The sequence below is a fragment of the Taudactylus pleione genome, unplaced genomic scaffold, assembly GCF_031769625.1.
Source record: "Taudactylus pleione unplaced genomic scaffold, aTauple2 ptg000332l, whole genome shotgun sequence".
Classification (NCBI taxonomy): Eukaryota; Metazoa; Chordata; class Amphibia; order Anura; family Myobatrachidae; genus Taudactylus; species Taudactylus pleione.
Genome location: NW_028284733.1, coordinates 3914473 through 3939971, shown reverse-complemented (window position 1 = coordinate 3939971; position 25499 = coordinate 3914473). Strand labels below are relative to the sequence as shown.

General features: G+C 42.9%; 1 protein-coding gene across 2 annotated transcripts; it reads left to right on the top strand.

Moving 5' to 3' along the window:
• Positions 1 to 98: 98 nt before the first annotated feature.
• On the top strand, positions 99 to 24648 carry LOC148509098 (phospholipase A2 inhibitor 25 kDa subunit-like). Of its 2 annotated transcripts, none has more exons than XM_088443653.1 (5): positions 99 to 176; positions 12696 to 12812; positions 18254 to 18400; positions 22025 to 22165; positions 24167 to 24648. In XM_088443653.1, exons 1-5 carry the CDS (start codon positions 128 to 130, stop codon positions 24358 to 24360), a joined length of 648 nt encoding a protein of 215 aa, XP_088299779.1. In that variant the 5' UTR covers positions 99 to 127; the 3' UTR covers positions 24361 to 24648. The 2 variants fall into 2 exon arrangements, with proteins under 2 accessions (XP_088299779.1, XP_088299778.1); XM_088443652.1 differs by lacking the exon at positions 99 to 176 and adding an exon at positions 8854 to 8930.
• Positions 24649 to 25499: the final 851 nt, after the last annotated feature.

Here is a 25499-nt window from a genome sequence, read left to right as displayed (position 1 = left end):
GTGCCAGTGTGCTCCCTCCTCTCTCTGTCATTATATTCCCCTGCCCCCTATAGACTCTGACATAAGTGTAAACTTCCTGCAGAGCTCTGACTGCTGTGCTCTGCAACCATTGTGGAATCCTCTCATAATGACACCGCTGGCATCTCTGATCCTTCTCTCTGCTCTAACAGCAACAGGTAAGATTTACTGTATATTTGGTAATGGAAACCCTGCCATCTGCCTTATCTGAGCGTCCAGCTCCAGCAGGAGAGCACTTGCTTTAGCTGGTACAGTTTGCAACTATTATATAAGTATAAATATTATTTACAAGTATTTTCTGTGTTATCTCGTTAGAATTCAGTTCTGTGTTACATAATATGAAATGTAACAGTAGCACCATTATAGTCTATACCAGTCCTCAAGGCAGACTAACAGGCCAGGTTTTATGGATAGCCTTTCTTAAACAGAGGCGACTTAATTAGTAACTCAGTTATTTTGATTTAACCATCTGTGCTCAAGTATGGATATCACTAAAACCAGAACTGTTACTGTGCCTTGAGGACTGAGGTTGGGAATCACTGGTCTATATAATGTATTGTTGTAGTAGGTGGTGTTAGGATGCTTGGTTAATAATCTGCCAGATAAACTATTTATGACCATGTTCTGCCTGTATTGTGCCCCAGGTTGGCTTATGAGTTTTTAAAAATCCTGAAGCAACTTTTTGGTATATTCATTTGATATTTTGGACTGTTGTATATAAATGTATCACAATTTAGATTCTTAATTTAGCTTCATAAATAGGATATGCGTCAGAGACTGAAAATGATTTGAAAGGGAAATAAAATATCTAATCTTAAAAGGTTTTGTGTTTTAGCTTTCAGGTTTTTTTTTGCACCTATGATTATATTTTTTATTATTAATTATAATTATTATTATTATTATTATTATTATTATTATTATTATTATTATTATTATCTATTTGAAAAAATCCAGTGTATTAATTGCGCCAAGCTAGAACTTGAGGTTCACTAGTATGTAATGTTCGGCTATGTATGGACCCTGGAAAAGATGAAAATAATCTACCCCTGTTTGCAATGTGTCTATAAATCTGATTAGCTGAGTGGATTGTGCGGCTTTGTTAACACTTGCTGCGATGAGCAGTGCATTCATTCAAACGCATCCTGGGTGTTGGCCCTGACATATACCAACATCGCTGTTCTTTTTTTTTTAGATATTTATTTGTTTTACTAACCCATACTTGCCAACTCTCCCTGATTGTCAGGGAGACTCCCTGGAGATAGCAGCAATCTCCCTGACTCCCTGAAGAGTCTACAGTTCTATCTGATAGCACCTTACCCCCATTATGAAAAAACAGAGATATCTACATTCAAATGGGATCATTAATATCATTTCCCTGCATTGGGTATAAGGCAGAATGATCCCTATGGCTACATGCATTATCTGAAAAGTATCAGTGTGTTTTCATCAACATGTAGAACTTACTGACTGCTTTGTGGCTCATTTACATTTGGATGTAAGTCAGTATTAGGACACACCCCTCAGATGTAGCAGGACACGCCCACTTTACCACCACGCTCATACAGTAGGTGCTGCTTACACACTCTCCCTGAAATGCCTTTTCAAAAACTTTTGAAAGTCAAACTGGAGTTGCTGTAATGCAGGGTTGCCTACCTTTAACTTTCTCTTCCCGGGAGAAGCCCGGGTAAGAGATGCAACAAGGGGCCGATGGGGGCGGGGCTTGACGATTCGCACCATTAAGCCCTGCCCCCTCGCGGTAAAATTGCCGCGATTGGGCACAATTTACATAGGGGCGGGGCCAAATGCTGTGATTCATGCAGAATCACAGCTTAAGCCCCGCCACATTCACAGAGACCCGCGATTGCCGCGGGTATTCTCCTAATTCTGCCCACTTCACTAGGAAGTGGGCAGAATGCGGGAGAAATTCCTACCCTTCTGGGGGTGCGGGGGGTTACCCGAAAAATCGGAAGCCTCCCGCGAAAACCGGGAGGGTAGGCATGTATGCTGTAACGTTATATTTGTTTTTATTTTTATAACAAATTGTCTGCGGCTGCATATGGAAGTGGTATTTTTCACTGGAAGCAGGAGGTCACTTCTAAGTTAAAAGTACTTGTAAAATGATGCTTTTTAATGCACTATCTACCTGGTCTAATTCATTACAATTCTATTAATGGGAACATAATGCAAAGCAAAATACCAGGGCATGCTAGGACATGTTGTTCCATACAAAATATTGCAAAACCAAAACCATAACATTTCAGGGTGGTTTTGCCAAAACCAAAACATTGGGGTCAGCGCACATCTCTACTAAAAACATGGAGAAACTACGGTTTGCACATGTGCAGCAGGACCGTTGATAAATATGCCCCATTGTTTTTGCCTTTCCCCCGGCTCATTGCTCTGACATACTGTAAATAGATGCTCCTGCATGGTGATTACTGCTGTAATCCTACACTTCATAATCATGCCCCTGGGATTCCTGTTTGCTTTCTCAGCATTAACGACAACATGTTGACGCGTTTTATGTATTCACTGCTAGTTACTAGACAGCAGATGACTGTACAGAACTCAGGATCAGTGTACTACAGGGTAGAGTAGGGAAAGGTAGAAAAAGCTCATGAAATATAAAGCAAACCAGGATCAAAGTCACTAGCATATGAACAAGCCAGGTGAGTCTCAGACGGTAATATTGAGGCCAGCGCCAAAACCACTTGAGGAATTAGATCCAAACAATTGGTGGTTTCTGCTGCCTTGACAGAAATTTCCATAAATTCTCCAACAGAATCCATATGCAAATAATGGACCTGATTCAGACCTGCTCGCTAGGATGTGATCGCTCGTTGCTGGGCGATCTTTGCATTCTGCGCATGCATATTCATCACAATGCGTGTGCGCGAACCACTGCGACAGATCAGGAAGCGCTCGCTCGCTCAGCGTAGACAGCCCAGTTGAATGAGTGACAGGAGAGGCCGATGTGAGTGGTAACAGGGGCAGGACACTCAGGGCCGGCGCTACTACTAGGTAAACTTAGGCATTTGCCTAAGAGCGCCGGCCACTGCAGGACGGTAGTGTGGACGGCACATAAGTGCCGATCCGCACTACACTACTAGGAACAAACACAGCAGCCGGCGCCGGCAGCTGTGTGTTTGTTTTAGCAGCCGTGAGAGTCAGACAGACTGTCATCGGCTGCTGTGCCCACTGCCGGAGCCGGGCTTCTGGCTCTGGCAGTGGCTGATGGGAGAGACGTTATGACGTCTCTCCCATCATGCAGAGCGGGCCGGCGTGGGAGGACACCGGACGGAGGAGCATGCCCGGAGCGGGGATTAAGGGAAGTGGAGGGTTTTTTTTTCATGTGTTTGTGTAAGTGTGTCTGGCGGGGGGCACTGTGGGGGTACTACTAGGGGCACTGTTGGGGGCACTAATGGGGGCACCATTGGGGGCACTGCTGGAGGTACTACTAGGGGCACTGCTGGGGGTACTACTAGGGGCAGTGCTGGGGGTACTACTGGGGGCACTGCTGGGGGTATGATGGAGGTACTACTAGGGGCACTGCTGGGGGGACTACTAGGGTCACTGCAGGGGTACTACTAGGGGTACTGTTGGGAGCACTTATGGGGGCACTGTTGGGGGTACTGCTGGAGGTGCTACTAGGGGCATTGCTGGGGGTACTACTAGGGGCACTGATGGGGTCACTAATGGGGGTACTACTAAGGGCACTGCTGTGGGGACTACTAGAGGCACTGCTGGGGGGATTACTGGGGCACTGCTGGAGGGACTACTGGGGGCACTGCATAGAGGGGGATTACTACTAGGGGTGCTGTTGGTGGGGACTGCTACTGGGGGCACTGCTGGGGCAGACTGTTACTAGGGGCACTGCTGGGGGACTACTACTGGGGGCACAACATGAGGGGATTACTTCTGGGGGGCTACTACTATGGGCACTGCTACTGTAGGCAATGCACTGGTGGGACCACTACTGGGACACTGCATAGGGAGGGTTGCTACTGGGGGGATTACTACTGGGGCACTGCTTGGGGGGGAGACTACTACTGGGAGCACTGCATCAGTGGGACCACTACTGGGGGCACTGCATAGAGAGGGTTACTACTGGGGTCACTATATAAGGGACACTGCATAGGTGGGGGACTATTTCTGGGGGCACTGTATAAGGTGCACTACTGAGGGCACTGTATAAGGGGCAGTATATTGGGGACACTGAATGGTCTGACCACTACTGGGGGCACTGCATAGGAGGGACCACTACTGGGGGCACTGCATGGAGGTACCACTACTGGGGGCACTGTATAAGGGCTTGTGTAGCTATCAAGGGTGGGGGCAGGGTAGCGTAAGGCTGAAGAAATGCCTAGGGTGCCAAGAAACCTTGCACCGGCCCTGACTATCCACTAGAAACAAGAGAGTGGAAGTACGTAGGCAGGCGTGCCTGTGTGTTTCAATGCCGTTTCATAGGCGTGCATAATTAACAGGCTGCCTCATTGTACACATCACTTGGTTGTATTTCACACTGAAGGGATCACACTGCTTGAGGACAGGTATAGTCAACCTCAAGCACTACAGCACATCCGATGGTGCTCGATGTACCAATGTTTTCATGCACTTCCTGGAGATGACGTGCGCAAGTGGGCGTCTTATGAATGGCTGTTGGGAGCATTTGCATACACAAATTGATCGTTCGCCAAGACATAGTGGGCGTGCTAATACCTTGCTGTGCAATCGCCAGCCTTGCTGAGCATGCACTGGATTTGCATACGATGGGAGCGAGCGATCGCATCTAGCGAGCACCTCTGAATCAGGCCCAATGTCCGTTCTGATGCAAGTTCCCACAATTGAGTAATCGGTACCACTTCTTCCAAATAAACAGTGATTACTCTCGTAAAAATCCCCAGCACAGAACAAGCTAGAAGCAGTCCTGTGAAACGCGTAACAATATTTATGCAGTTTATCACATGCTGTAACAAACTGTTTGGGTACGGGATGCCGGCAGTTGAGATCCCGGTGATTAGAATCCCGATTCCGGGCATCCCGTCAGGTTTAGGATACCGACTCTTGTCTTCAGTATTCTAACCCCCCTAACCCTCCCTCCCTGGTGCCTGAACCTAACCTCCACCCCTAATGCCTAAACATAACCTCCCCCTCCCCGCACCCTAAACCTAACCCTCCCCCCTTAGTGACTAACCTTAACCCTCCCCTTAACCTCACTACTTACTGTTGGGATGCCGGTGCCGGGATTCCTACAGGTGTCGGCATTCTAAGCACTGGTATCCCAACTGTCTGGATTTTGACCAGTTCCCTACCAGACAATCGAGACACATTTTTATTAATGTGATACTACAAATCTTCAATAAACTATTTATTTTGAGGAAGCGGTACTGATTACTATTGCTCAGACAACCGGTTAACTAGGGCAATAAGTAGAGTTGTGCGAGCGGTACCACCGCCCAGGGTGCAGGGTAGATGGGGTTCAGCGTCAGTGCCACTTGGCATCTGCATTTGGCTTGCAGGGTATCTGAAACGTCAGCCAGTAGAGCTACAGGCATTGCTCTTATTCCTGCTCCCACCTTCTCTGTGTGACATGATGATGCTGTTACGTGTTTGGGGCTTACACAGGGAAGAAAATCGAACAGCTACGGGACTGCAGATAAAAGTCTGGATGGGTTTAAATAGAAAGTTTCTGGCATCACAGGGAGCAACTCTATAGGGGTGACTATATAATGAATTTCAATGATCATTAGGTTGCTAAGCAACATAACCACTGGCTGTATACAAATGCTGATTACAACTGACTGGTTTTCTCCACTGCTTCAGCAGCAATTTACCAATTTAATATGGATTTGGGCTTCAGCTCTAAAGGCCCCTTTACATCTACAATGGATTGGGACAATTCCCCGTTTTGCAGATGATTGGGTTTAAAAATCGGCAATGTATGGGGTACACCAATCACGGATTCCAACCAATAAGTGATCACAGGGCCTGATTCAGACCCCCCGGCTGCCGCAATCGGAGTGCTGCATGCCCCTCCCCCGTGCCCTGCCGCGATCGGAACTCAGCTCAGATCGGGCAGCGCAGTGGTCAGTTTAACCGCCCAGGTCAGAATGAGCTTTTGTCCAGACAGGAGGAAACAAGATGGCCACAGGAAGGCATGCTGCGCATGCCCAGCCGTGAACACTCCTCCCATGGGCTTTTGCGGAGTAGAGCCGTGACTGACACGGCTCCGCCTCCATTTTAGCCACCCAGCTGCTTCCATCGGGCCAGGGTGGATGCTAGATCCAAGTGGGCTAAAGGACCTTTGATAATGTCAGCAGCATGTGACCGGCTGGGGCGGAGTCAGTGCCGCTGCAGCACTGATGAGCAGCTTGGAGGAGCTGTGTGAGACCGGCTGGACACATACAGTCCCTGCGTGTTATCGGGTACAGATCCCTGGTGACTGAAAGGTGACTGAGGTTAGTAATTACTGTTAGCGACCGGAGAGAGTGAGGCGCGGTGGTGTCAGTGTCTATCAGTGTGTCCTATGCAGAGGTCAGTCTCAGCCTGCAGCTCCCGGCTCCTTCATGCCTTATCCCCCTCATACCTTACCCGCTATGTCCCAGCCCTAGTTTCATTTTTACTGTTTCATGACTAACAAGAAATATACCATATGTGCATATGTATTCATGTATGTGACTATATGCATACATGTCTGACCACAGACAGACCCAACATAGGGCTGGTGCAAGTTTCGATGGACCCAGATGGTGGGTCCATCTGACCTCAGGCATAGGAGGCCGCAGGCAATGCACTACCGCGACCCTCCCTGAACACGCCCACAGCGTGGCCCACTTTTGCGTGCACTAGTAGCCACTTCCCAGTCACTGCTCAGGAACGCCTGTCACTTTTCCTCCAAACTTCTGATACTGTCTGAATTGATCACAACAGCACCTTTGCACGTACACAGGGTAACGCAGGCGCCGTAGGAGGAGAACTCAGAATTTTTCATTCATGTGCAGTTACAAATAATCACTCAGCTACGTGAACATTGGTAATGTGGCCCTGATTCAGACCACCCACAGCTATAGCGAGCGGCCAAAAAGATGGTCGCGATGGTCAATACCATTGCGACAATCGGGCTTGCGATGAGACCCTTGTGGTAGGGTCTCGTTGCCGCAAGCCCTGGAGCCAAAAGCACTCCAACTGACATCACTGTCAGGGGGGCCGGCTCCAGATGGTAGGTGTTCCCATGGGAAGGCCTCCGTCTGGGCAGCAACTCCCCAGCACGCCCACCAAAGGAGGTGTGCTGTCACTCAACATTGACAGCACGCCCCCTTTGGTGCGAGACCCATAGCGACGGCTTGCCCGTCGCAATGTGGGTCTTGCGCATGCGCACGACGGAGCCAGGTCCCACACTTGGCCAACATCGACCTGTTTGCGAGCGCTCAGCGCTCGCAAGTGGGTCTGAATCTGACCATGTGTGCGGATTGCGTGGCCTCTGAATAACGCGCTGAATATGCCATGTTTTATTCATAGTTTGCCTCATTCAACACCCTTCTCAGTTCTTCTTTCACTGCTATGGCATCTTTGCTTGATCTAATCGATTTCTATGTGAAGCTATTGGATAATGTCTAGTGTTTTTTGTGCTGGAATTGTTGGTTCTGCCTTCCTATATGTCTATAGTGGTGTCACAAGGGGGGGTGCAGGATGCACTCGGGTGTCACCCCCTGCGGGGTGATGCCAAAGTGCCGACTCAGTGACTGGAGCCAGGTACTGTAATGTAGCTTTATGGGCAATGCTCGCCTCCTGACACAGTAAGGGAGCTGGCACTGCTCACAGAGTGGTCCCTGGAGGCAGATCGCACCTCTGGGATCCCATAGTGATTACAACACGGGTTTGGGCAGCGAGGGAGCGTGTCTCCACCATGCGCACTACAGCTCTCCCCTTCACCACTGTATGCCTACCATGTATTGGTTTTCTTTATGTGTTGATTTATTCTCTGTTTTATTCCACTGTTTGTTTGTTTTTTGGTTGGTTTGTAGGTTTGTTTATTTCTATACCTTTGTCAGTTTCCTTTTCACTCTTCTGCAACATTCCTTGTTCCTAGCCCAGTGGTTCTCAATCATTATCCACCTGGGTAACCCGTGCAAGCCTATTTGTGTTATTTATACCCCCAACATTTGCAAAGCAATACATCTGTACTGAATATAAATGCTAGTAGATAAAATGTTTAGGGGCTGCAACATAAAAGCAAAAAATGTACTAGAAACAAGATTTTAAAAAGTGAAACAAGAATAGAATGACCTGTAAATATATATATATATATATATATATATATATATATATATTTATATATATTATATATCTTTATGAAAGATTTTAATTTGACAATAAACCTATAGTCTACATACTGTATGCCATACATACTGTATACTTGTTGACTCTGCCGGCCACCAAGAGAAGAGTGGGCAAGTCTCTTAGAACCAGACGCCACCTGCATGTACACCCCAACAACTACCCACACTCACGTGCGCCCATTAAAAGAGCCTGCACAGTACAAATTCACACACGATACTATCAGCAAACACTCGTACATTCAACTCTGTGCCAGCCCCTGTTATCACTAATACAGTGTAATTGCTCCAGGAAATAGTCTACATGTGATTCATATGAGTAAGACAACAAAGTATCAAATGAAGAAAGAGGAAAATGTAGAAATGGGCAGAGTATACTCATTACGTCCCTACTTTCCTCTCTTTATTGTCCTGTTGTCTCCGCCCCATCAGTCAATGTACAATAAATAGGGGAGAGTCCTAATGAAGTTTCCCTTTGAGCAGAACAGCCCTACACTAATCCACAATCACTGTGAAATACTCTGATGATGAAGTCGTTAGGATTCTTGGCTGTGCTCTCAGTAATGACAGCGACAGGTAAGTTATTACAGCAATATTACACTCCTGCCAATGCTTTCACTGGTCTCTGTGATTTGCAAACAACAAAATTCCTTCAAGTGTAGAATTCAACCTCTTGTAGTGCCCTCTTCATGTGCAGTAGGACAAGCAAGCTGGAAAGTAACTCAGAAAGTAGGTATATGTACTGTATGAGTGTGTGTGTATATATATATATATATATATATATATATATATATATATATAGAAAAGAAATATGCCCGCGCTCGGTTTTACCCATATCATACATGGTACCAGCAGCATGGCAATATTAATGCCATATATGTATACAAAACAGAAAAACTTTTGCTATCGGCGCTAACAATAATATACTGCAAATGTATGTGTGTGCAGCAAATAAAACAAAGGGGATTTTGTCATGATTTGATCAAAGCATTTAAGCCTACAGCCCAGCATCAAGGGACCCCATTTTTCTGCAGGTCCCTAACACTAGCATATATGCCTAGCACATCATTACATTGCAGTTAAATGTACTCACCTCCTAGATACAGAGGGACACATCTATACAGGGCTGGCTGTTATATATACATACTTCATTATTAATCTGGCACTCTGTAATATAATGAGTACTTAGCTGGTTGCCCCCACAGTGTCAGCTTCAAGGTGTCAACGATTTAATGCTACTTTACAGCATTGTCATCAGAACAGTGTTTGATGTTTTTTCTTTTCTGTGGAGTGCCGCACCTGATGAAGTATATATATATATATATATATATATATATAATATATATACACAATATACAGTGCTATTTGTCATCAGGGATGTACTTCTTGGCCCTCATTAACTACAACGTAATGTCCTGGGCCAAAATGTATTCTCTGTAAGATAACTTTTATTTTAAAGTCCCTTTTGAGGGCCCTCTTCTCTAAATACTATATACACTGTGTATATATATATATATATATATATATATTATGTGTATATATATATATATATATATATATATTATATATACAGTACATACAAGCATACAGGGCTATGTTTCTGGAAAAATAAATTGAGGAATGGTGGGTGGAGCTACTGGGGGTGAAGATATAGAAAAACAAATTTATAAATATAGTATCTCGCGCTGTATGTAGAATTTCTACGGTAGTAACTGAGACGGACTATGCATTTTATAAAATGTCACAAAAGAATCAGTAGTACTGTGTGTCAATAGTTCTATTACAAAAAAACACCCCCTCATAACAACGTTCCTGCCAGGTTTAGGAAATCTTAAAACAATGGAGAGGGGAGGGAGCTACAGTCGCTCATGTAAATATTGTGTGAACACGAATCACTGAAAACTCTGTGTACATTGCAAAATTTGTGATTTAGAAATCAGATCTGTTGATTCTTTTATAGTCACTTTTTTATCCCTATAAAGGGGCTCATATTGTACATGGGCATATCTAAAATGGATTCATGGTGTTTGGTGCGCACAAAGTTATTCTTCCTTCTTTACCGAGCATTGCAAATATCACCTGGAAAATGGCGCTGACACCATTCTCCCAGAGATTTATACATGCTTGATAGACACAGTGCCAGAGTCTGCTCAATGCATGCATCGGTGACAGATTGGGGGACCCCCTCCTAATGACTAATTAGGCATTTGGAAGTTTCCAATTAGCTTAATTAGTCCCAAATTTATCCTCAAATTACCCTAAAATCAACTTTTTCGTTAGTTTAGGTACCCCAAATTTAATTACAATAATTTTTTAGTTGAAAAATAATTGTTTATATAATTGTTTTAAATTTTTCAATGTGCCCTCAAAGTACCCCAAAATCACCCTTTTTCCTACTTTTTTTTTGCATTTTTCGTTTAATCCGTTTGAGATGAAATTTATTTATTTTATTTTTTTTATCATTTTCTTGCATCTAAAAAAAATAGCACAAATCAGCCATTTGACACCATTTCAAAATCTACAGTACCTTCCTAATGGCCACAAATAGCCTTCTATACGGTCCTGCTAACGAAATTATCCATTTTGGGGAGGTCCAGGATGGTCTCGCCACATTTTCATGCATTTCTCGCAAATCTCATTTGGCAGTCAATTTGCACCCCTCCGCTGCGAGTAGTGCCAATAGACATTTTTTATTGGATTGGTGAATTCTCAGGAGCGCGCTTCGCGGCGAATTGTACGAGTTTCAAGAAACAAACGCGCTACTCGCCATTCGCACCTAATAGGATTGACCCCCAAGTTTGAATCCTGCCTATTAGTTAGCGCAACAGACAGCTCTGAAGAGAAAACTTAAAGTATGGCCTTCTTGTACATTTAATAAACAAGGTAAGATAAAGTACTTTAGTTTCCATTTAATAATAAAAACTATATTTTGGTATTAATCTAGTGGAAATGTCTTGCATTTCGTATTACATCTTCATGTGAAGTAAGTCCACTTTGTAGGGATGGACATTGGAAGCCCGGTTTCGAATGGTTGTCGGCATCTGCATCGTAACCATTAAATAGTATAACCATCGTGAAAAGGGGGCAGAGCCTCATGGCATCCCCATCCACGTTACTGTGGCGGCATGCCCAGCACTCTCCGAGATGATGGGCTTCCCCCAGGCTCCGCCTACACTGAGAATAGATGCCGTGCACATGTGCACGGCATCTATTCTCCTGCTGGTAACCTGAGCAGAGGTGTGCCTCCCCTCCCCCACAAGCCAGCCATCGAATGGGCATAGGAAAGCTACATCCGATGGCTGGCAACCATCAAGTTCCTGGTATTTGATGGAAAAATTACTTCTACTGAATCAAAAACATTGACGGTTGTTACCCATCCACTTCTGATCTCCATCCCTACCACTTGGCCACCAATTTAGGCAGGTCACTCTTGGTCGTCTCTACCTAAGAGTCTACTCGATATGACCTCAGTGGTATTTTCCATTCTACTAGCAAAATGGTGCATGAGATTTAAACTTCTGGCTCTTTGAGTATATACTATATGTGGGAACCGTGGTATGTACAGAGGTGATAACCGAAAATCTAATTAGTTGCCACCTACAATGCTCAATGATCTCATCTGCATACTGTTAGGTATTGTGGAACAGAAATTATATGTAGTAATGAAAGAGAATAAGGTACAGTAGGTTAACTACAGAATCACTAGATGTGGTTCCCACCTCAGGACTTAATGTAATGAGTGCATCCATATTAATATAAAACCGGTGTATAGATGAAAGAGTGTGGTCTATGACAAGAGGATATTCATTATTTTTTGTGGTTTATTGAAAAAAAATTATACTATTTAATTTAAATTCACTTCATCTAGAGTTTTTTAATAATAATATTAATAATAATATAATAATAATAATAATAATAATAATAATGTTTTAGGACGATGTTGAGACCCCGGGCTCATACAATGTGTATATGCTCGCATTATTTCTATCTACATTATTTTGTGCATAATTTTGCATTGATAGGTTGATGATGAAATTTGTAGATTATACATGTAAATATTTTTGTCACATATTTGTCACTGTTATTGTATAACCAAAGTGTATCTGAGCACTTGTTGTACTATTGTAGTTACGATTATGTTTGTTATGCTTCAATAAAAAACAATTATTAAGGAAAAAAAAATAATAATAATAATTAATTATTATTATTATTATTATTATTATTATTATTATTATTTTACAGTGTATCTCTGTAATGTACAGAATCATTAACATCCAATTGAGAATTGTGGATGATAATTTGTATCTATAAATTTAGACTATATTGTATTCTCTATTCCAGGTTATTCCATCACCTGTAAAAGTTGTTGGCATTCAAGTGATAAACCCTGTACGTCTCCTACAGAGAAATGCCCTTCGGGGAATATCTGTGTTGCCGCCTACTCTGTAGTCAAAGTAGGTAAGTCTATGACTGAATGGTGAATTACTGTTGTATCCATAAAACGTAAGTTAAAGGTAAAACAGGAGTAAAGTGTTCCTATGTAATAAAGCACCTCAATACAATACATCCTAATACATATCAGAAGTGATGTTTTATAATACAACTCACCTTTATAGCCATGTAACTTTTAATATTGTCACACAATTACTCAGTGACTTCTGTTATCTATCATTGACACTAGTGAGTGCATACTCCCATACAATGCATGTTTGCTAACCTAGTCGGCTGCTATTTCTATAAATACTGGGCCTGATTCTTAGTTTCATGCAAGATTGTTAGCAAAGTGTGCTTGCGCTGCAGCTGATATGCTCAACTTCTACCATCTACGAGCGATTCCAAAGCGTCTTAGCTGTTTTTCATTGATGGCTGAATGGAAGTTACTGGGCAGCAATGGGGCATTTGCATGTAGGAGAAATGTCCCGTGGTCGTGTAGCCATAGTTCCGACCTGAGTAGAGCATATGGATAGTGCACATCATTTTCAGTTAGATGTCTTTCAGGAAGCATGGAGTAGGTGGAGATACAATTAATGGTGGTGACTGCTGCTCTCGCAACTGGGGGGCTGGGGGTTCTACTGTGCCATAGATGCAGAATACAAGTGGGAGTTTGCCTACTTCTGATCACTGGATGCTCCAGGAATTGTCACGACATTACCAGCAATTTGTAATCAGGCCCCGTTGTGTGTTCTCTGACACAATACCCTTTAGAGACAAATAAGCCATCACTGCTCTGCAAACAGCATCCTCCAACCAGCACTAAACAGTGGTGATCCAACAGGGTAGAATGGGTTATACTGGCTACTACATGCAGAGCGAACCTGCCACCCACATATTGGACAATAAACTGGATGAAATGTGGCCTCTTGGTCCATGTGCCTTGTACTTGTACATCGATCCTGGCTGCACTGGGGCTTGTTCGAGCAGTCAGGAGATTACCTCATAGAGATCATCTTACAACCATGCTTTCAAGTTATGATAGGATGTCGCTGACGTTTTGGACCACCAACATTAATAAACCAGTCCAAACGAGGGGCAGATGTATCAAGCCTTGGAGAGAAATACAGTGGAGGGAGATAAAGTACCAACCAATCAGCTTCTAATTGTCATTGTGTAGGCTGTGCTTGAAAAATGACAGTTAGGAACTGATTGGTTGGTACATTATCTCTCTCCACTTTATCTCTCTCCAAGGCTTGATACATTTCCCCCACAGATTGCTATATACAGTATGTGGGGCTGGCTACGGATGGGCAGTATGAAAATAATTTGCTGCAGTTTGATCTTATTGAAATAGATCAGCAATTATAGTACATCTTGGGGGAGATGTATTAAGCTGTGGAAAGTGATAAATTGGAGAGTGATAAACTACCAACCAATCAGCTCCTAACTGTCATGTCACAGACTGTTTGAAAAATGACAGGAGCTGATTTATTGGTAGTTTATCACTCTCCGCTTTGTCACTTTCCAGAGCTTAGCACATCTGCCCTTTTATGTGAAATCTGTCATCTTGAAACAAATATTTATCTTCTACCCTCCATATCCTTCTCACTATTACTCAAAATGTCTAAGGGGGAGGTGTATCGAGCCTTAGAGAGAGAGAGTTGAAGTGGAGACTTCCCCCAAAGGGACCGATTAGCTTTTAGTTATCATTTTTCTAGCACAGTCTATGAAATAATTGGTTACATTGGCCAACTTATCTACTTTATCTTTCTCCAAGGCTGGATACATTTCCACTTAAGTGCATTAACTATTCAGTAATGCTTTTAAAATCATTCACTGATTAAACCACACTCCTAATAGGCATCCCAAAGTGTGGCTCCTTACATTACCTCTCAGCATGGCCGTAACTAGGGTAGTGCAGCCTGTGCCATGGCACAGGGCACCACAGGTCAGGGGGCGCTGTGTGGGCCTGTCAAATTTCTGTTTATGATCATTCTCACTTGTAGCTTCCTCTTATTTCATCCCCAGCATCTCCTGGCCTCCCCTATCTCATGCCTGGACCTTCCCCATGAGGCCATGGCCCTTTATGTCCCTTTGAAAAATGAGGGGGGAGCCAATGCTCTTTCTGGCACAGGGCACCAAAAAGTCTAGTTACGGCTCTGCCTCTCAGTATTGTTGAGGAATGCTGGTGAGATTGGGACCTTGATTCTTGTGTTTTGGATCTGTCCTGTAAACTAATTCTTGTGGGCAGAAGTTTTTGAAGTAATTGGAAGATCATTGGAAAGAGGCTTCCGCTCATCACTGAAATAACACTTCTTCAGTTTTATCCTCCTCTTCATTTGTAAAGCAGCTATATAACAGGCCATATTCTTTTTGCTAGTAGATAAGATTTAGGGGCCTATTTATCAATAAATATTTGCGAGTGTTTTTGGGGGGATATCCAGAAATATTAAGTATCTGCCATGGAGGCCACAGAATATATATCCTCCATTTCTGACAGCAGCCGCAACCAGGGCCGTAACCGGGGCCGACTCCAGCCCTAGCCACGCCCTGTGTGGCGAGGGACTCCTGCGCAACGCCTGTCGCATGTGGCGAAGGGGGGGTTGCCTAATTAACATAGGCCACACCCCCTGATTAACAAAGATTGCACCACTGATTCAGTCACTTCACTCCAAGAATATTGCAGGGAGCCTCTATTGCTGCGTGTGCTATTTAATACACTCGGGCGGCATTATTGTATACTGCAATGCAATGATGGGTACTAATATCGTGCCCAGATTGCATTGAGTACGAGATAGTGGATAAATTCGACCCATAGCCCAATAATGGAGACAATTCGCTCCCTCATCTATCTCCTAATTTATTTCTAACATCCATTGGAGCTGCAATATGGAGACTATAGGATTTAAATATTCAGCATCAGTTTCTTCCCCTATCCTTAAATGGCATCAGATATATATGGATATTACACTTGCTTTGCTAGGTAAAGTTCAACATCCAATCCATGAGTCATATGATAAATATACTGAATGTATTGCTTCGGCAAGTTTATCCTGCAGTCCGTCAGTGGTATGGTTATTAATCTTACTTTATTCTTCCAAGATCCATGCATGTGCCGAATCATTGTGTTTTACCGAGTAATACAGTTATTTGTAACACTATAACCCAATATCCCTTTGGTACATCTGCACTTATGTCTGTGTCTAAAATTCTGTCTATTTCTCATGCACATTTTCTTTATTCTTCCCATTGCTTTCAGCATTTGTTTGCTTTCTGTTTTTTTCATTGTTTGCTCTTTCATACAGCGCATTGATGCTATTTTGCATGAGCTTCATTGCAAAAGTGTTTCATAAAAATGTACAGAAGGTACAAAAGAAAATTCCAATAATGTTGTAAATTTCAAATTGAGCTCAGGACCAAATATTAAAGAACTAGGATAAGTTCCTGGCACCAGGTGCATGCAAAAATGTACTATATTAGGCACTATTTCAGGGAGCTTTGGGGATTCCAGGATTTGTAATTGAAATGCTCAGAACACTTTATCCAGGTTAAAAGCATGTGCAATGTCACTCATGTTTAATTGGATCGCTTCTCATGTTTTACATCAATTTACTTTTAAAGATGTGTACTAGGTTGTCAAAGACTTATTATTCATTCTATGGGCCGTATTCAATTAGCCGCGAAAAGTCGGAATTCGCAAAAAGGTATCGCCGATTGCGACATTTCTCCAGGCGGAAACTTAACTCCGTATACAATTCCAAGTAGTTTTTGCGTATGCGAAAACGCAATGCAATGTAACAGGCAAAAAAGATTCGCCTCTGAATAGTTAGAGAGAAAAAGTGCAAAATCGCTATTTTGGGGTGCAATGTTGGGGAAACCCCTCAGCACCCTTGGGACAGCCCCCCAATCATAACTGTATCGAAAAATCCAATAAAAAAAGTGAGGAACACTCCAAAAAAGCACTTTGAAATTGGGGGTGAAAAAGTACAAAGACTTTTGGGGGGTCTACAAGTATGGGGGAGGTGTTTTTTTGATTCTAGGTGCTTGCTTCAGGTGCGTATTTTACGTTTATTAAAACTTCACTATAGCGATTTTAAACCATGCTTGCACGCATTTTCATGTACCCCAAATTTGACAGGAATACTTATTTTCACCTGCAAAAATGGCTTAATGCTATTCTTCACCACTTGTGTAAAGACGCTAATTAGAAGCAAATGACACAACTTAAGTACCCCAAATAGCTTTAATAGGGCTATTCGGGAGCATCTACATTGAACCCCAATGTTAGTGCAAGTTTTCGGGGGTGTCAGGCTGATTTCCCCAATTCTGACAGCACTTCTTGCCTGGTTCACATTGCCAGGTTACGTTTTCGCATCTTTTGGAACTGAATACGACGAATAGTGGGGGGCGTGCACGTAAAGTTTTCGCGGCCAAAACACGCAATGTTGGTGAAAAGTACGGCAATCGAAAAATTTTTGTTGGTGCAAAACTAATTGAATACCGCCCTATGAGGGGTATTCAATATGGGAGCGATAACATTGTTTTTGCAATAATATCGCACTTATGACGTCATTATCGCAGGTTTTAGTTTTACACCGTATTCAATTTCAAAGACTTATCGCAGTTTTGAAAAGTCTTTGATAAAAAACGGTGATAACTTTTCACCATTGAATAGGTGTCGAAAAAAAGTGCAGAATTGGGGTTTAGGGGTGCAGGCTTAGAAAAAATTGCCTGCAACTCTGGGAATGACATTTTAAAAAGAACTGTGTCAAAAAAAGTTTTAAAAAAAATAGGGACACCCCAAAAAATTATTTTAAAAATTGGGGTGAAAAAAAAAAAATGGGAAAAAATTGTTTAACAATAGGTAAATAGGTTCAGGGCTATTCTGCATGTATGCGGCAGGTGTATTCTAGAATAGATTAATAGCGGCAGGTGCACAAATGCAGAATTTTTAAAAACTTACTTTAGGGACTTAAAACTATGCTAATACCCATTTTCATGTACCCCAAAATTGATGGCACCACTTAAAAAAACGAAAAAAATAACCTAAGTGCTCTTCTGCATCACTTCTTCAATGTCGGGAAAAAAACACCTGCTGCGGCTATTTAAATCCCCGACTTTCATTTAAAGGCTAAAACGGGGGTACCCATAGTGTTCCCCCATGTTTTTACAACTTTAGGGGGGTACTACAATTTTTTTAGGGAAAAATTCCTAACTTTACGCAAATCCAACTTCGGAGGATCCCGTTTTCGTTAATTTCATATTGAATACGGGGATAAGCGGGAGCGCGCCCGATACTTTAACGCAGGTAAAAACTCCGATATGAAACGTTAACTTCGACAGTGAAGTTAACGTTTCATATTGAATACCCCACTATGTGGTATAAGTTGACACTAAAACAATGAATGTGTATGCTGCATTGCAAGTCAAATAATAAATAACATTCTCTCATTTACTGTTCACAGCGGGTGCAGACACGTACCAGTACTCTATATCATGCGGAACAAAGGAACAATGTAATGTAACTGGAAGTTTGTCTTTTATACACGGCAAAGTAAGGACAGGGACTTCATGTTGTGACACAGATAACTGCAACCCACCTACTCCTACATGTAAGTACATAGATACATTCAAACATTTCCTAACATTCACTATTTTGACTATATTAATAGACTACTAAACACACCAATTAAATTTTTCAGATCTGACTCATAAAGTAAATTACATTGTTCAGTTTTATAAAGATAGATCATTGAAAAAAAAACAGTGCACCTGATTATCGCCGCTCAGAAGAAGACCACCAGGTGACCCTCCACACCTTGCGATTACATTATAAATGGCAAAACCATTTTCTCTGAGTGCTCGAAGCTGGATCAAGTGGATCAAACAATAATGGGAGAAGAATAAACAACAATATTAAACTGCGGCTTTATACGTACACACAGTAGTACATATATGCCGTAGGAGTTTTTAGGGAATTTTGCGCAGGTACATTAGTTAAAATTTGCTGAATTCCGTTAACATCAGATTTGGATGCGAATCAGGCCTATAGTGTACTAGCACCTACTGTATAGATGCACATTTGGGTGTATAAAGCCTCTATGTAAGTCAAAACAACTGGTGGCCTTATATTTAACTGGTCATAAAAGTAACATGGAAAAAAGTTTATATTGTAGGTTTAGTTGGGATATTATTCAATATATGACAGTACACAGAAAACAGATTTATCCTCAAGGCCAGATGAATGCTTATGGGGCTCCAGGGCAACTAAGTAGTGGGCCACCCTAATATATGCCACATGATGCCCCCCCTATATGCTACATGGTGCCCCCCCTATACAGGGGTGCTGAGAGGGGGGGGCGGGTACTAATTACCCTGGCCAGGGCTTGCTGGAGGGGCCCGGAGGGGGCCTGGGTCCATCGTTGCTCCTCCCTGTCAGCTTAGCAGCTCAGCAGCAGCTGTATCCCCTGCCTGTGGGGGGGGAGCGATCATCCTGATCATGCCCCCCTTGGATATGCACTGGGTTGAGGGGCTCACAGTGCCCCCCTCCCCAGCGCACTTCAATAGTATTTTTCTCCTTTTTATTCTTAAGGGGGCATGGCCACACCATCCACAATTAGACCACGCCCCCATAATCAGGCCATGCCGCTTCACCCGGCATGACTCTTGGCAGCCCTGCCCCTATATGCCACATGGTGCCCTACTATATGCAACATAGTGCTCCCTATATGTCATAGTGCCCCCCTATATGCCACACTGTGCTCCACCCCTCAGTGCCCCTGATTACTCACGATCCACCTGAATGATTGCAGCTTTTTCAACCCTATGTTCAGCGTGCACAGCACAGTCAGTGCGGCTGCACATAGTGCAGAGCAGCTTCCGAGTCCCCTCATTAGCGTCACGGATGTTATATGTCACGTAATGCTGATGAGAGTATTCGGGAGCCGCTCTGTGCTATATGCAGCAGCACTGACTGTGCTGTATATAGGGATGACCATTGGTGGGGTGTCCATCGATTGTTGCTATCGGTGATTACCATTGATGGCACAAAAACATCTATGGTGAACCATTGATGGTTTGCACCCCCTCAATGGCCACAGCTGCTGGTGGCATGGCAGACAGTTGGTCAATCAAAAATGGAGGCAGAGCTTAGTGGCCACTGCAAGCTCCATCCTGAGAAGGAAAAAAAATTGTCTCCCTCTGATTAATCGATGGCTGGAGACTGGTTCTCTGCCATCAATGGCAAAACTAGTTAACATAGGTTGGCCACCAATGTTTTGAAAACATTGATGGTCGATGGCCATCCCTAGCTGTGCATGCTGAGCGTCTGTACTGGGACAGGTGTTCTCAGCAGTGACACTCTAACCCTCTGTGGGGGCTCCTTTGTTTTTGGAGGCCCCAGAGGGGGACCAACACTCCCCCCCCCTTAATTCTGCCCTGTTTATCCTGTTCAAATATTTAAAGTTGCTATTTGCATATTTAGAGAAATTGCATTAAATAGAATTTAAATTGTTCTGACCACCAAGGTACTGTAGTTAATATGGAGGAGCCAGCCATTTACTAAGTACAGAACATGGTAGTAAGATTTAATATCCATGGAAGCTTAGCTAAGTCTCTTTAGAAATTCTGAAAATAATACATAACGAGTTAATCTCAATTAGATGATAAGATTTCCCACATTTGGTAACACTCTACAAAAGTCCCAGTCTAATTATTTTTTTATCTAAAAATAAATACAAAAACTTTACAGTGAGATCTTGTACTGTGCATCTGTCTGTTGCGGTGAATTTCATTTTGTGACCCATCCTTGAGCCATGACCTACTCCATAAATGGGATAAAGCTAAATAATTATAAATAATGTTTTGTTAATTAAAGGAAAACCTATACTAAACTACATAACATGGTAAATTTATTGATGAATAAAAAACATAATGCAGACCACAAAACCATGAAATGAAAAACACCTGATGTACCTTATGTGTACTGTGACATACTATGTTTTTAGAATAACAATTAATCAGTGCATATTGATCAATGGACACAGAGGTGCAATTTACCTTACCCACATATTAAAATTTGGGCAATGCTGATCCATCAATAAAATGCCCCCACTGTACTATTTAGGGCAGGGGCTGGGGCGTGCACATTGAAGTCATGTTTTTGCTTTCAGTTGCTGATGTGAAAGCCAAGCTGGCCCTTTCCTGTCCATGTGAGCAGTAGAATGGTTGCCGGGCCCCTATCATTTAAAGGCCCTCATTCAGAGGCGGTCTGATTGAGGGCGGCCGCTTCTTTTTTTTAAGTGCGGCCTCCTGGTCGCTAGCTAAGCTGTGGGTTACCACCCACAGCTTAGCTAGCGACCAGGGTTGGGTCTCGGCAACTGCAAGCCCCAGGGAGCTTCCTGCTCTGATCGAGCAGGAAGCTCCCCACTGACATCACTACTGATGTCAGTGCGGCCGCCCAAAAAACGGCAGGCGTTCGCATGGGAACGCCTCAGTTTGTGAAACCACCCCCCCACCCCGCCTACAAAAAGGGGCGAGCTGTCGATCACCATCGACAGCCGCCGCTTTTGTAGTGAGCTCCGGAGCGATAGATTTTCTCTCTCGCTCCGGGGCTTGCGCACGCGCAGTGCGACTGCTGCACGTGCGCAGGGCCAAAACATCAAGTCGGTTGCGAGCACTCAGCGCTCGCAACCGACTCTGAATGAGGTCCAAAGTCCCTTAGCCATCACAGCCCCAGCAGCCGTGGTAGTTCTACCATTGTGTGGGCAATATACTTTATCTTATCAAGTCAGATAATTTCAAATAAAAGCCATGTGAGTTTTGTGAGATCGCTTTACAAGTTCTCGGGTTAAAAAATCATTTTAGATAGATTATTTTATTAACCTTTGTATTGAAAGGTTGTTTTGCAATTATTAAATTAAATGTGTGTGTATATATATTTATTATATTTATATATAGTTTATACATTAGGCTTTGATCCATGCCACTCAAACCACACCATTTAAATAAAATAAAAAAATGCAGGATCTGCACTCACCTAATTACACTTCAAACTGTATTTTATTTCAATTTAGGAAATGTTTTTCCAAAATGTTTAAATAAATTGTTTAGCCGGCCAACTCAGTCACAGTCTTCCCTTCTGGCCAGTACCTACACTGATTCACAAAAACATGACCACTCCACTGAATTATACACTTTATATACAGTTATTGTTATTATTATTATTATTATTATAGTGCCGGCTGATAGCTCAAAAAAGAATGACCTGACCTGTCGAACCTGCTATTCCGACAAATCCGACTATTGCTACACTGACGACACTTTGCAGTGCACCGGAGAAGAGGTCAAGTGCAGTCGTATGGCAAGAAAGTTAACTGGTAATATGATTTTTAAATTTTTTTTAAAATAACGACAGTGGGTAATTGTTGCTATGGTTCAATTACCTGAGCTAGGATTTTTTTTTCTTAAATCCTATATTGTATCTAGGGGTTCCAGACATCTGCATTCCAACTACAGTATGGATCAGCTTTATCTGCACACTTGAGTAGTGTACTGTAGTACTGTAAATCGGGAAATAGTCGGGAAGCCGATGGACGAAATCCCGACCGTCGGCTTCCCAACTGTCTAATCCCGGCAAGGGCTAAATGACAGGCGTCAAATTCCCGATGCCTGTAATTTTCCCTACGCCTGGAGCCCGACACCCGGCTTACCGATAGAAGGTAAGCCGGGTGCCGGGTGCGGACAGGGGGGGATAAGGGTTAGGAACCCCCGGGGGTGAGGTTAGGGTTAGGCACCCCCCTGGGGGACTTAGGTTTAGGCGGCAGGGGAGGGGGGGTTAGGTTTAGGCGGCGGGGAAGGGGAGTTAGGTTTAGGCACTTAGAGGGGGGATTAGGGTTAGGCACTTTTGGGGGAGGTTAGGGTTAGGGACCCCGAAGGGAGGGTTAAGGTTAGGGGGGAGAATAGGTTAGTGAATACTTAACTCGACAATCGGGATTTTCACTGATGCCGGGATGCCGCTGTCGGGATTTGAACCACCGGCCATGATACTGAATCCCTGTAATTCAGACTTCTCCAAAGTGTCAGCCATGGATAAAAAAAACTGTCACGGGAGCTGTCAAGGTTGAGACTTTGAAGATTCCTAACATCTTGTAAAACAGTATTGGAACACTTTGTCAGAGTCATCATATTCTGATTGTGCTGTCACAGATACGCCCACAGCAGATATACTGTCATTGGAGAGATGGGGGGAAGATGTATCACAGCTTCCAAAGAGGACAAGTGGATAAGTTTCCCATAGCAAGCAATGAGATTCTACATATCATTTTATAGATTGTATATATAATATAGACAAAAGCATATCGGTTGCTATGGACAACTTCTCTACTTGTCTTCTATTCAAGGTTTGATACATCTCCCCCATAGTTCATTATGAAACGGGGTGACAGACTCTGTCCTTAAGGTCCCCAAACTGTTATTGTTTTCAAGATCTCCTAGCTGGTGCTTTCATGACTGTCTGTTAGATGTTAGATGATTCACAGGTGGTCCGGAAAACATGAGCTGTTAGGTGTCCTTGAGGGCTGAGTTTGGCCACCCTACATATAAAATACACCGGGGTTGGTGCAGAGTTGGCTGCAATATTAGGATAATTTATGACTGAAAAAGATAAATGCCGGAATATTGTGTTTCCAGCCAAATACAGAGCTCACATTGCAAGATGAGTTTGTGTGCATGTCTTATCCCAGGCATACCTCACAGGCACATACTGTATGTCCCACTTGTGATCAGGGTTTAGGAAGTTTGGGTGGGCTCAGTTTTCAGAAAACCGAGTCCGCACATCTCTAGTTTAAAACTTTTCTTTTATGTGTCAATACTGTACAATGAAAAATGTCTCTAATAAAGTGGAAACAACTACTCTTCTCCTGCATGCAAAATAAAATAATAAAAAATTGCCTAAACACATTCAAGTGATGAAGAAATCATTAAACATCGTCAGAGGAGTGTTCGACAACCGTTAATCAGAAACATCTTCATTATCTGATGTTTGCACTGAAACGCCAGCAAATAATATATTTGTCTCAAGTGCATCTGCTCCTTTTTCTCAGTCTTCATGCCTATGCATTTGCTCAAATATACCCTTACTGTACCAACCCTGCTTTAGCATTACCCTGCTTTTGCCCATCCAAGCGCAAACACAGCAAGTGGGAGTAAGACGGCATATGCACATGCCACAGTTCTGGGTTTACACAGTGCAAACCCATGCAAGATACAGTACACTACCCCAATTGGTGTAGCAGTCACTGCAACAGCCCCAAGGTGTTTTTACTTAGACTGTAGTTGACAGGATCAGTGAAATGAATTACCTTTTCTTTTCCTCACAGGAACAAAACAACTAACTGATGCCATTCGTGGTTGTGCAACCAAAAGCTTCTGTGATATACTTGGTCCTCAAGTTACTACTCTCAGTGGGTTAAATATCGATACGAAGATGTACTGCAGCAACGGAGCAGTTGGCCTATATGTCGGATTCTTGTATTCCGCATTTGCTTTCCTGTTGGCAAAATTGTTACTTTAGAAAATCTTTATAAAAAAAATAAAATACATGTCCACGATTATTTTTAGATTTTAAAATATTATGATCAGCTAGACACAGTTTAATTATATATATATTAATTATCTAAGTCCTCCATGCATTTCACTTTTATATAGAAAGTACTCTGTTTACCACAGATTTACTAGGTTTTGGACATTTCACTATTATCTCCATATTAAGAGAACTATATGTAAAAGTTTCCCTTGAAGATATATTGCAATGCATATGACGTTATTACTTTTTTATGAAGTCAAAATAGAAAACAAATGATTGGAAAAAAATTATTAGAAATACTCTATAAATTATATTTTTTTTTTACTTTAAGTTCATGGCTATAAAGAGATCTATAAAATGACTAACTGGAATATATTTTTTGTTTGTGTTGGCAGGAGTGTGCACTATGTCTGGAGAGGAGAGTTTTTGTGGATATTTTGCGATTGTTGCTTGGTTTTGTAAGTTGTCTTGACTTTTTCTGTTGTCTTGTTAGGCTTAAAAGTCTGTCTTTATTTTTATCCTGTGGCATTTTGATTTTTGTCTTGTCATTACTTGTGAGTGTCGGTGGTGTGTGTTCAGTGTTTTTTGTGTTGATGGCGGAGCATTGCGTTAGCAGGAGGGCTGATGAGCTGGAGTCTGATGTGCAGGAGCAGGGGCGACGAGAGGGGGGCGAGCGGGTACAAATTGCCCGGGCTTGCTGGAGGGGTCTGGCAGGGGCACGGGTCCGGCACCGCTCCCCCCTTCTTAGATGACAGCAGCCACAGCAGTCTCCTATGCCTGTGGGGGGAGCCATCAAAATGATCTGCGCGAAAAGCAGCAACAATTGAACAGCACCCCACGATCTCCCATCACTTTAGACAGGAGATCGGGTGCGCTATAACAATTGAATACCGCCCTTTGACCATGCAATTAATTTATGGTGCGGCACATAACCGGTGTGTTTATTCAGTGCAAGGTTCTCTATCAGGAGGGGTGACAATGTTTTTTTTTATTATGTGATATTTAGGGAAAAATTACTGTATGGCTGACACTGACAAGATCACTGTTTATGCATGTGCAGGGCTCTTCCTTCAGTAGGCAAACTGTGGCATTCCAGCTGTTGTGGAACTACACATACCAGCATGCCC